Source organism: Monodon monoceros, unplaced genomic scaffold (assembly GCF_005190385.1).
Source record: "Monodon monoceros isolate NGI ecotype Baffin Bay Population unplaced genomic scaffold, NGI_Narwhal_1 Super_Scaffold_2, whole genome shotgun sequence".
NCBI classification, from domain to species: domain Eukaryota; kingdom Metazoa; phylum Chordata; class Mammalia; order Artiodactyla; family Monodontidae; genus Monodon; species Monodon monoceros.
In genome coordinates this window covers 20,046,204-20,058,684 of record NW_021703776.1, presented here as the reverse complement: position 1 = coordinate 20,058,684, position 12,481 = coordinate 20,046,204, and the positions used below count along the sequence as shown (strand labels likewise).

The 12,481-nt window shown below is 37.4% G+C and overlaps 1 protein-coding gene across 5 annotated transcripts in view; it reads left to right on the top strand.

The window, feature by feature from the left end:
• GSAP (gamma-secretase activating protein) overlaps positions 1 to 12,481 on the top strand; it is a 90,882-nt gene that overhangs the window by 33,323 nt on the left and 45,078 nt on the right. For all 5 annotated transcript variants that reach the window (XR_003795096.1, XM_029232932.1, XM_029232930.1 and 2 more), the window contains 6 exons: positions 623 to 727; positions 1,182 to 1,241; positions 2,184 to 2,227; positions 3,148 to 3,233; positions 10,244 to 10,321; positions 11,727 to 11,804. Coding sequence is in view for 4 of the 5 variants with exons in the window: in XM_029232930.1 (XP_029088763.1) it covers positions 623 to 727; positions 1,182 to 1,241; positions 2,184 to 2,227; positions 3,148 to 3,233; positions 10,244 to 10,321; positions 11,727 to 11,804 (451 nt within the window). In the remaining variant the exon portion in view is untranslated. The remainder of the gene's footprint in view (positions 1 to 622; positions 728 to 1,181; positions 1,242 to 2,183; positions 2,228 to 3,147; positions 3,234 to 10,243; positions 10,322 to 11,726; positions 11,805 to 12,481) is intronic.

Below are 12,481 nucleotides of genomic sequence, written 5' to 3'. Positions count from 1 at the left end.
CTTCATCTTGGGAGGTGAGGGAAGGATTTCTACAGGAGGTCAGTGCCTAAGTTGGGTCTTGAAGGATGAATAGCTAAGTATTGCTGAGAGATGGGCAGTATCATCATGCTCATTGTGGAAGACATAAAGGTAAGAAGCATGACCAAAGACACATGAAGAGTTTATGGCAGATCTAGGATCATTGCCCAGAACCCTCCTCTCCCAGGCCTGAGTTTTCCCTTGGCCTAACAGTCTCTACCTTTGGTGGTAAAGCCCTCCAGACTGCAGATACCTGAGTGGGTTATGTCCAGAACAGGAAGCTCTGAATCTTGTGTTAGCACAGCTGTTGGTTTGTGGTAGGTGTGGCCTTGCCTTCAGCAGCCCCAGCCTGTCTGCCAAACTAAGAATAAAAATAAGATAGTTTATTGCAGAGTGTTTGTGAGGAGCAAGTAATGAAATGATGCCTTAAATCTTTTTTGGAAAGACTTTCCATGTGTATGTATTGGCAGTAGGGGCTACTAAAAATAAACTGTGGAAGTATTTACATGTATTATAAAGATAGAATAAGCAAAATAATTATGAAACCCAGATATGTTCTCCTTTAAAATAGTTATTTATTTCTAAAATCTCTTTGCCTCCTTAGGTAATTAAAAATTCTGGCCATCTCCCAAGACAGAGAGTAGCCGAAGATTTTGTTTGGGCTCAGTGGGATATGTCAGAGCAGAGATTATACTACATTGATCTGAAGGTAAAAACTAGACCACTGGCCCTCCTTTTTGTGGGAGTAGTTTAATTTTGACATTATCGTTATTTTAATTTATTAATTACTTCATTTTCATTGATGGGGCAGTCGACAAAAGTTGATGAAAAATAATGGAGAGGTTTTCATTACTGCTTGATTTTTGGCTGCTTCCTTTTTTCTCTCTCTTTTTTTTTTTTCCCGGTACGCGGGCCTCTCACTGTTGTGGCCTCTCCTGTCGCGGAGCACAGGCTCCGGACGCACAGGCTCAGCGGCCATGGCTTACGGGCCTAGCCACTCTGCGGCATGTGTGATCCTCCCAGACCGGGGAACGAACCCATGTCCCCTCCATCAGCAGGCGGACTCTCAACCACTGCGCCACCAGGGAAGCCCTCTCTCTCTTTAAACTAGTGTTTCTGTTGATTTTTTGTTAATTTGTCACTTACTCTGTTTTCTTTTTTAGAAATCAAGGAGTGTCTTAAAATGCATCCAGTTTTATGCTGATGAGCACTTTAGCTTAATGGTAAGTCCAGAAAATGATTGGGCTAAGGAAATTTTACAACCTATTGCCCCTTTTAAAGAGAGCTATTATCATAAACAGCATTTTAACATTCTTGGTCTTGTTCTTTAGTCACTTGTATGAGCAAGTAAAATAGTTCTTGCCATCTCAAGACTTCAATTCTGTAACAAATGCAATTAATATAGATTATTAGAAGAGCACACACAGTAAATTTCTGCTAACTGAATGCCTCATATTAAAGAAAAATGGGTAAGAGTATCAGTGGGAGGTAGTACGCGTGGTTAATAGTAGATAGCTTTATGTGATTATGCATCATTTGATCCAAAAGAACATGTGATGGTGGATTGAGTATAAGGTAGAAAGTCAATGAGAGGGTAGAGTTCAATCAGTACAAATCTAGAACCACTCCTGGAAAAGCTGTTTGGAGTGCCAGCCTTGTAGTGAGGAGTCGCAAATATCTTTATCTGTGATGGACAGAACATTATTATTCTTCTTGACCAGGGTTAATATTGGTGTCTAATACAGATTGATATCATACCATTACAAGAATTTCATTTGCTCCTTCTACCCCCTTTTTTGGACTCACTCATTCTCTTTCTAAAGACACCCAGTCCTTCCCTCCTTACGTGATCATCTGTGTCTTGTAAAAGTCTACTCCTTCCAATTGGCTTATTATAAAACCCATTTATGGTAGTCAAATCTGAAGCAAAGTTTGCCTTTTGAGAAATAAATACACATCAAGCTTGTGATGTATGTAAACTCCAGAATGTTCCCAGTGGACTTTCTGTCTGTGGATTTGGGGGATATCCTCTGAAGATAATGCTGGTTAAAGGAGCTCTTCATCATTAGGCAAGCACAGTGTTGTCAGGTTTGCACTGGTTTCCAGAACTATCATCACTTAACTAATGTCATTTTTCACTTTGTTTTCTCCTGATTTTTTGACAGTTTGAAGCACCCTTGGATGTATCATTAAGTGATTCAGGATTCAAGTAAGTTACTCATAGATTACTATTAATTTTTATAGACACTTGTGGGCAGAATGATTATATAATATTTATACCTAATCTATGGTATGCAGATAAAAGGATAGTTTGATATTCTGTGTGTGTGTGTGTGTGGGTGTCATCTTTTCTGTTTCTGTTCTCTATAGGGAATATAAACAATGTTATCAAGCATGAACACAGGGCTTTTCCATGGAAAGGCAATCATATTGATTTTTCTTAGTCATCTGTTTCTGTAGGGTGTCTCCATTTATTTTGATCTATGGAAGTGCTGTTCTCCCTGTGATTCAATAAAAGCATTCGATGAGTCAGAGAGAGAGCTACGTTTAGAATCAAACATCAAAACCCTTTTCTTGTTGCCATCAAAGAGGATATTGCAGGTCAATCCACTTATAGCTCAGCTGAGTCTATTGCTTTACTTTTTTTCCTGTTTTTCTTTTTATACAAAAGGTGAGGTTTTTTTCCCCCAGATTATTTTACATGTAGTAAAAACATGAGACACTGTTGAAAAAATAGACACAAGGCCATAACTGCACAGAAGAAATGAAAGTCTTCTTGAATTAATGGTAATCTCAAACTGTTACATATTTCACTACCTTTATTTCATCATATATGAATATTCATTTCTGTCCATTGTGAAACATAATGTCGGCATTACTCTAAAATCAAAAAAATCTATAAAAATGTAAGTTGAAAGGAATATATATATTTTTCTCTATTGCCAGGCCATGCCATTTATGTAACATGTATTTTTAAAAGTTACTGTTTTATAGTTTTTTGTTTTTTTTAAACAAAAGACATATTATCTACTGGAATTTCTCGAGGACATGCCTCTACTTCTGTGGGTAAATTATAGTGGTTACATCCTTTATGAGGGAACTTATTTGTAAATGCATTTATGTTCTTAGACTTGTCAACTTTGGATATGATGATCTTCAAGACCAAGAGAAATTATCCAAACACCCAACCTTGTGTGTTTTTACCAACCATACAGGTAGAACTGGGTTGTATTTATCAATTTACTTAATTATACTTGAGTTCCATACATTTAGCCATTGTTTAGCTATATTGATCTTGAAAGTAAAATATAATAGGGCCACACTCCTACATAAGTGATTATATGGATATTTACGTACCAAATTACCTTCTCCACTGTAATTTTATACATTTTCTGTCTGTATAAAAGAAGCCACAGTCAGATTATTGTTCTAATAGTTTTTGTATTATTGTTCTAATAGAGGGGATAGATTCATATTTAATCAAGCTACATTTTCTCACCTGCTCCATTTTTAACAAATGGCATACGATGATTGGGATGCTTTTTGTGTCAGGCTTACTGATGTTTGGGTTCTAAACCTATGTGCTTAGCTGCTTTAAGACCCATGCTATAACCTGAGCTGACAATCAGAGCTTCACATAAAGTTGTTAGTGTACAATATTCCATCTCTTAACACCTGTTTATTGTAGATAGAGAAAACAGAGAGGGAAAAAAAATGCCTGAAAATGAGAGGAGAGGAGTATGGTTACAGTCAATGAATCTGGTGGAAAAACTGCTCATTAACCGTAATAATCATCTAAATAATCAACTCTAATAACTAAATCTCATAGCCATCTTTAACATCCCAACTTGAGTGGACAGTTACCACTTAAGTAACGCTTAGACTAAAATTGCTTTCCTTTAAAGCCAAATTATGTGGTATTCATTGAGCTGACAGTTATGGAGCACTTACTGTGTGCTGGGTATTGGGGGTACAGTGGTGAGCAAAACTGACCTAAACCTTTTTTAGTAGAGTGTTACTATTCAGTATGGATGTTAGACGTTAAATAAGTGCACACGTAGTATTTGAATAGAGTCGTGGTACATTTTATGAATGAGAACTACAGGAAGCCATGAGAACATATAACAGATGTTTAATGGAAGCTACTAATACCTTCAAATATGTTCTAGTCCAGCCAGTACATTTCATTTTACAGAATGAAAACTGAAAATTGCTTCCTTTCCCACCTCACTCCTTCAAAATCCATCCTATAGTTTTTCTGTCCATCCAGGATCTCCCTCAGCCTTGTAAGTCCCTCTATAAACCAGTCTTGGGGAGTTTAGGGCAGGAAATGATATTTCCTTTGAGACTTGAAGGTTGTATATGAACTAAGAACAGGGTGACTGAAGTAGAGTGAGCAAGAGGGAGAGTATTGCGAGAGAGCGTTGAAGGGGTGGGCAGGGGCCAGGTTGTATAGGGCCTTGCAGACCATGGAAGGGCTTTAGGTTTTATCTTAAGGGTCATAAGGTCATTAAAGTTTTTTTTTTTTTCTTAAGACGACCTTTTATTTTGAGAATGCTCAATTGTACAGAAAAGTTCAATAATATAATGAACATCCATGTACCTTTTACTTAAATGATCATATCATTCACAATGCTTTATCATTCTCCTCTTAAATAGATAGCATTTTTTTCTTTTTGACTAAATCATTAAAGTAAGTTGCAACCACCATGATACTTTACCACTAAATAATTCAGCATGTATCTCCTTAGGTTAAGGATACTCTTACATAATCTCATTTCCATTATCACTGAAAGAAATTAGCTACGTTAATCAGTAAACTATTTCATATTCAAATTTCCATAATTGTTTTTAAAAAGTCCTTTTCACGTGTATGTATATATGTGTATGCATATACACGAATAGATACGTGTACGCATATAACTTTTAAAAGATCCATGCGTTACATTTGGTTGTTTTGTCTCTGCAGTGTCGTAATGTAGACCGATTTCCACCTCCTATCTTCTGTCCCTCTTTTTCTCTTTTCACAACATTGACATTTTGAAGAGTCCAGGCTATTTGCCTTGTGGAATATCTCACATTCTGGATTTGTCTAATTGTTTCTTTGTGGAAGTATTTAACTTCTTTCTCTTTCCTTTACATTTTCTGTAAGTTGGAAGTTAGGCCTAAAGGCATTGTTAGACATAGGTTAAACATTTTTGGTAAGAATATTTCATAGGTGATGTTGTGAACTTTATTTGCACCAGATCAGGAAACGTATAATGTAAGGACGTCCTACTGTTAGTGACGCTAAGTTTGGTTATTTGGTTAAGTGGTAAACACTGCCTGTCTCCCTTGTAAAGGTACATTTCACCCTCTGCGTTAGTAATCTGTGAGGTGATACTTTGGCATTAAATTACTATCCTATTCCCCAACAACTTTTCATCTGGTGGTTTTAGGGTCCATTGACAGTCCTTCACTGAAGTGTTCTAAGTGGTTAGTGACATGATTAGATATGTATTTTGAAAAGATCACTGTGGCTGCTGTGTGAAGAATAGTTCAGAGGGCACAAGAGAAAAAGTGGGGAGATGAGCAGTTAGGATAAGGTGTAGTCATATATTTGAGATGAGGCTTGATCTGGGATGGGCAGTAGAGGTAGAGAGAACTAGGTGGGTTTGTGATGAATTTTGGAGATGGAACTGAGGAGACCCGCTATGAACTAGATGAAGAGGAATGGTTCTCAGGTTTCTGGCACAAGCAAATGGGTCAACAGTGGTGCCATTTACTGAGGTACACTGGTTTTGGTGGGGCTTAGGAAGGGAGATTGTGAGTTTTGTTTTGGACATGTTAACTAAGAGACCTGGAGCTTAGAAGGGGAGTTGGGACTGGAGATGAATAAGTGTGGAAGTTGTTAGACCATAGCTGGCATTTGAAGCTGTGGGAAGGGTAAAGGGTCAAAAGGGAAGAGGTTTAGGAATTAGATCTGGGAGCAAAAATATATAAAAGTTAGGTGGAACATCCAAAGAAAAAGGAAAAAGTATGGGGAGAGAAGAGGAAAACCAAGTGAGGTGTTATAGCAGCCAAGAGCAGAGGGAGTTTCATAAAAGAGAGTGACTGTTAGTAGGTGGTGAGAGGTGGAGTCCATTGGGTATAGCTGCATGGAGGTTACTGTGAGTAGTTTGTGCTGGGTGATTGAGGTGAAATCTTGATTGTGAATGGTTAAGTGTCATGGGGGGAGTTGAAAAATTATAGCAGCGTGTGCAGGCATGAGAGAGGCAGCAGCTGAAAGGGAAAGTGGGATTTAGGGAATATCATTTTTTGAGACAGTAGTGACTCTAGTATGTTTGAATGCTTATGGGATATTTAGTGGAAAAGAAAAGATGACAATACACAGCAGAGAGGAATGACCAGTAGAACAAATTTGCTTAGAAAGTGGGATGTAATGGGATCCAGAGCTCATGTGGTGGGACCAGGCTAGTACTTGACTACCTTGTACTTGACTTTAAATCTGTTGGATATAAATAATCATTTTAGGCTTTTATTCTATGAAGCTTTTATTCCTTCTTAGTTTGTTCCCATAGGAATTTCTCATGAACAGTAGCAGCTTATAAACATGCTATCTATGACATATCTTAAGAAATAAAAGGTTAATCCGGCACGAGATGTGAAAGAGTGTTTTTTCCTTTCTCAGCAACATCTAGGAGAATAGCAAATGAGCCTTGCTTTTCGCAGTCAGCTTTGAAATAGAAAAAATAAACCTGTTTCAAATGGGATGCTTCCAGATTTACAATGAAATAAACCAGAGAAGCACCCTTTTGCTTTTCAACTAAGAAGTTGTCAGTTCATGTATTTCCCAAATTACTTTTCAGAAATAACTTTTTAACCTTCGTTGTTAAAACAAACAAATACCTACTTCAGCAAAGTAGGAATGGAGAAGAGAGCAAATAGTCTAATCCCTATATGGCTCCCTTTATAATAGGGAGCTTAATTTTCCACTGGTGTGAAGAACAGAAAACATGGTTCATGAAAAAAAATATAGGTAGACTCAGAGCTTTTTACAAACTCAACTTATTTCAACTATTTACATTAATGCTGATGCTGTAATAACATTGGATGTTCAGTTGTCACATATTGGTCATTGGGAGCTACTTTGTCCTTTCAGCATTACTTTTTACATTCTTGAAAGCATCTTTGTCCTGAATTTTCCTACCCTAAGAAATGATATCTGCTACCTTCCAGGGAGTTAGAGGTTAAAATCTGGAGGCTGCTCATGAGAATTGGTGATAGGCAAAAGTGCTCTGCCAATGTCAGGACACTTATGTATTAAGATTATGAGTTTGTATAGATTTTTCTAATAAATTTTTTACAAATCAGGGACCTCCTAAAGAATTGAAGGAAAGAAAATACACTCCCTATCCAATAGTCAACCCTGAAGCTGTACTTAGAGTTCTCCTGTGTGTTCTAACTCCATGGTGGCTGTAATTCTTTCTTGTGCACCACCTACTGGGAGGTAGTGAGGGGTGAAAAGTGTAACTTCTCCTTCCTGTACATATAATTGCAAGAGTTGCCCTTCACAAGTTCCCAGAATTAGGTCTGTGTTTTAGCATTTTATAGAGCCTTTTACAATGAGATAATTTCCCTTGGAAAACTTTGTCCATAATAGCTTTCATTGTCCAAATGGTTTCCCCCAGGCTAGCCAATTTTGAGATGTTATCTTCATCATTGATGAATATTCATTACACATCTCTGGATACGCCATTAAAAGCTTGCTTTGTTTTTTCAAACTCTGACTTCCCCCAACTTGTAAATAGCGGCAAAATTATTCTGAAATAATAATAATAAAGCAGCTAACCTTTATGACCAGCTATAACTTCTTTGCCAGAGCTTTATACATATTACCTCATTTAACACTCACATTAGAACCATACGAAGGAGGTTCTATGTTTTCCTTATTTACAACTGAGGAAACTGAGGCTTAGAGAATTTAATTAATATGACTCAGGCAAATTTAAAAAATACTGATGCCTGAATCTCACCCCAGAGATTCTGATTTAGTTGATCTCAGGTGGAGCCTAGGCATCTGTGGGCCCAGGTAATTTTAATGTACTTTCAGAGTTGAGAACCAGTGCTCCAGAGCTATGCTGTCCAAGAGGGTAGCCACTAGCCACATGTGGCTATTTAAATTTAAGTTATTAAAATTAAATAAAATGTAAAAGAAGTTCCTCAGTCACATTAGCCATCCTTTAAGTGCTCAGTAGCCACATGTGGCTAGTGGCTACCGTATTGGACAGCACAGATATAGAACATTTCAAAGAAAATTCTAGAGATGGGACAGCTTTGCAGAGCCTGTGCACAGCCCATTTCCCCTTGTTGTGTCTTTTTTCCCCCCTTTGGGATTGGGAGAGGGGACTAAGCCACAACGTAACTATTTGGAGATATTTGCTTATGAGATCTGAATATGGCTCTTGGTGTATGTAATTAGGTTAGTTTATTCTACATCTCACTTTAACTTTCTTCAAAACAAGAAAAATGATAACCTCAATTCTCTAAAGGATGGTGTGCAGAGGATTTTGCTAGAATGGAGGTTATGATCTTCCTTATATTTTTGACATTTCACGTTCATTCCTCAGGGTAGTTTCCTAAAAGAAGAATTACTGGGTCAACAGGTGTGAATATATTTAATCCTCGGCAAAACTGTTTTTCGGAGAGGTTGTACTAGTTCACTCTTTCATTACTATTATTTGAGAATGTTCTTCCTACTGCTCCATTGACAGAATTGATTATCATTTTTAAAACTTCACTAATTTGAAAGGAAAAATGTGGTGGCTTGTTTTAATTCTTGTTTCTTTATTACTAGAGAGGATGAAGTTTTAACTCTGTTTGCTAAAAATGCCTGTGATCATAGAATGTAAAAGAACAGGATAAACCAGTAGGGTTTTTGCTGGTAGTATGTTTACTGTATAAAAGTAGTCAAAGTGGTACAGAGGACTTTTGTATCTCTTATAATTACTATTTTTGTATCTGCTTTAGTATAGCATTATTTTATTCTTAAAGAGTCTGCTGTAATTTTAAAGAAAAGGTATTATCATTGTGTGGTCATTAAGCATAACAGTAATTTTAAATCTAACAGAATTGTTACTTTTTTATCTGATAAAGTTATTCTTTTTTGCTGTTTTCTGTTGAAAATATTGCAATGAAATGAATTTCTAACAATATATGGCAGTCTTAAAAGTCATTAAAAGAGTCACAAAGGATAAATATTATAACGAAATGCTTAAACATGTCCTTAAATAGTCTTCTTAGGGAAAATGGGCCTTTTTTTTCCTACCATGATTTTTGATAAAGGAACTCTAATGGACTATGGTAGAGGAAATATTGCAATTCACTGAGTAGAATAATGATTGACTTCACACAGCTAGTTAATATTCGCTCTGGGACTAGAACCCAGGTTTCCAGGCTCCTTGTCAAGTTCCTTTCCACCCTGGAAATCTCCTATTTCAGGTGATCACATAAATGCTAGCATTAGAATAGAAGTATCAGTTTAAGCATAATGCCCTCATTTGTAGGTCATTGATGGACTTACCTAGTCTGTCCAGGTGGCAACAGCTGCTAGAGGTGATGGACAGTTTTACACATTGAAACAGGTGGAAAGGCTGAGGTTGTTCTGGAGTGGTGGGCCGAGTGAGTGTGGTCAGGGCTCATCTGGAAAGGCCACTCTATGCCAGGATCTCTCCTCAGTGACCCAAATATGGATGGGGACAGGCACACACACCACACTTGCTCTTGTTGCCCCAGTTTGCTTTCCATTCTAGATAAAGAAGAACTCTGGAAACTTTCTGTAAATAGGAGACACATTTTTGATAAACTGAGGTCCATAGCTATTAGCAATGGCTGGAAAGCAAGCTAAAAAAGGGCACAGGGGAGTATATGTATGTAAGGAGAATCTCGCGAAGCTTTATAAACTTCTCTAGGTTCCTGTGATTTCATATACAGAAGTCCCTCTCTCTCCATTTTCCTAGCCTTCAGTAACCTACCACAGTAAATTGCTTATAGTGTGTGCTGAGTAATTGTTGAATTGAAATTTCTTAGCAACTTGTTAATAGTCCATTTCTAGAATTTGGGAATAATCTATGAGGTAAATTGAGGCAGAACATCTAAAGGAATAGCAGTAAGGTTAAGTGGCTTAGGAAACTTTCTATTTGTCTACGATTCTTTTAAGTTTTACTAAATACCTTCTTCCTTCTAGGAAGTTTGTGTGTATGTTACTGCCCGAACTTTGACTCTTGGGAGCAAATCACGTATTCAGTGCTTTACTTTCATAAAGGTACTTTTCATTTATTTTTTTACTTTTACATAGTCATTTTTTCCAAATAGCAGCAAAGTAGCTAGACTTTAAAGTCTTATTACCTTGTAACAAATTCAATCAGTACATTGTATATCTGTATACCTATATAATACATATTTCCTGAAGAAATTCATGAATGATGAATATTAAGTGAGCTCATTATTTTTATATTACATTTAAAATAATATTTTGTAATACATTTTTTTCTTGACCTGTGTCTTTTTTCTAAGCCTGTAGACCAATGCTAAGGGATGTATTTGCCCAAAGTGTGTGTGTTTGATTTTTTATTATTACTAACTGAAAGGTACCAATAGATTTAACTTACAAAGGTACATAGGGTTTTAGTTAAAAGCTTCCATGGTCTCGGTCCTTAACAGGTCTTAGACCTAAGATACATTTATTTCATTTCATACATCTGTGGCCCAAGAAATTGATATGCCAACAGTCAGCCTTGGGGACAGGAGTAAAGTGCCCAAACTTTTCTAGCTCTGTAGTTGGTCACAGAGTGCCCTTTAATAGTTTTAGCCTGAACCATACTAAAGAGTATTTATTTCGCTTGTTTAGTTCCTTAAAATTAGTATTTATATAGTACATACTGTGGGTAGAGTTAAAATTGCTTAAAAGTAGAATTTTCAAAATAAAAAAAAAATTTATGCCAGGTCACACCAGAGTTTATTCTGCAGGAGTGCCTAATAGTACCTTCAGAAGTTAGAGATTAAAGTAAGAGTTGAATAACTTAATAACGAAGAAAGTAAAAGTAAATTCCGAAGACCTATATCTATGCTTTAATAGTACAAGTCTGATATTTGTGGAACGTTTTCATACATTTTTCTAATGATTAATCTAATGATTAAAGCCAGAAAATAAAACTTTTCTGAAAGTTTTATTAAGAGCTAATAACCAGGATTAAGAGTTAGAGGAGTGGAGAGTGAAGCCCTTAGTAGATAGTCTAACACCCTTTCTGAGTCACAGTGAGATTCCTAAGTGATTCAGAGAAGTCTCTGAGGGCCTTAATGACTGCAAGAGTGTGGCAGTGAACCTTGAGGCACGAGGGCCAATGAGCCACCTGGTCTCCACCTCTTGGATCCTTAAGTAGATTTCTTCAGGTCCTTCTATCCCAGCACAACCCACCTTTTAAGGTCTAAGTTTATACATAAGCCCAGAACAACTACTGGCTTGTGACTGCACTCAGGTGATCCACCTTCAATGCTGATTTTTGGAGAATGATAGGGAACCAGGAGCTCTAGGGCTCCAAAGACACTTGCTTTGTCAGTTTCACAGTTACTAAATGTGGAGAGTATGACATGGAGTCACTGCCTTGGGTGGAATTCCAGCTCTTTGTTTCTTAACATCCTTTCTCTGGCTTCATGTTCTCTCTCCACAGGGCACGGCAAGACCTTCACTGCTACTCTTGGGCATGTTGACTCACGTGTGACAAAGGGCATTACTTTTCTCAGCCTTGGTGAGTGAGAGGCACAGGCGTCTCTCTGCTCTGTCTCTTCTTCCGGTACATGTTATGCCTCATTTTCCTCATGCCTCTTTGGGACTCAGGTTGTGATGACTATGACTGACCTTTTTGAAGCCAGATAAGGGAAGGTTTCCTCTGGAACGCACCCCCCCCAAAAAAAAAAATCAGCCTTTTGGCAGGGGGGCGAGGCAATGCATCTCCTTTCTTAGGGAACCTGGGCTGTGGGCTTTCTTATGTTTTTAGTAGGAATCCTAAAATGCCATTTGTTAGTATAAAGATGATGACAGTGAGCGAGAGGTTTCCTAAAAGCCTATGAGAAATAATACGTGATGTTGTCCCTTGATTCTAGAGAGACAAAGGCCCTTGAGAAATTGTCTGTTCCCTGTTGGTAATTGCTAGAAGCTTCTGAGTCCCATAAATTATTTATGGATCAGCTTGATTGAGTTGTTTTTCATTGAGTAAGTATGGTAAAGGGAACTTGAGTATTTGGCTTAAACATAGTGAGTCTGTAATGAAGAAAATAAAGAAGGGGATTATTGTACCTCCCTACTGAAAGCTGCTGTTCCATGCCAGTTGGGGTGAGGGACACAAACCGGTTAGCACAAGACTAAACAGAACTGTTGTTTGCTTGCATATGGGATATGGCACAATATTTTAAAAAGAAAAGCTTT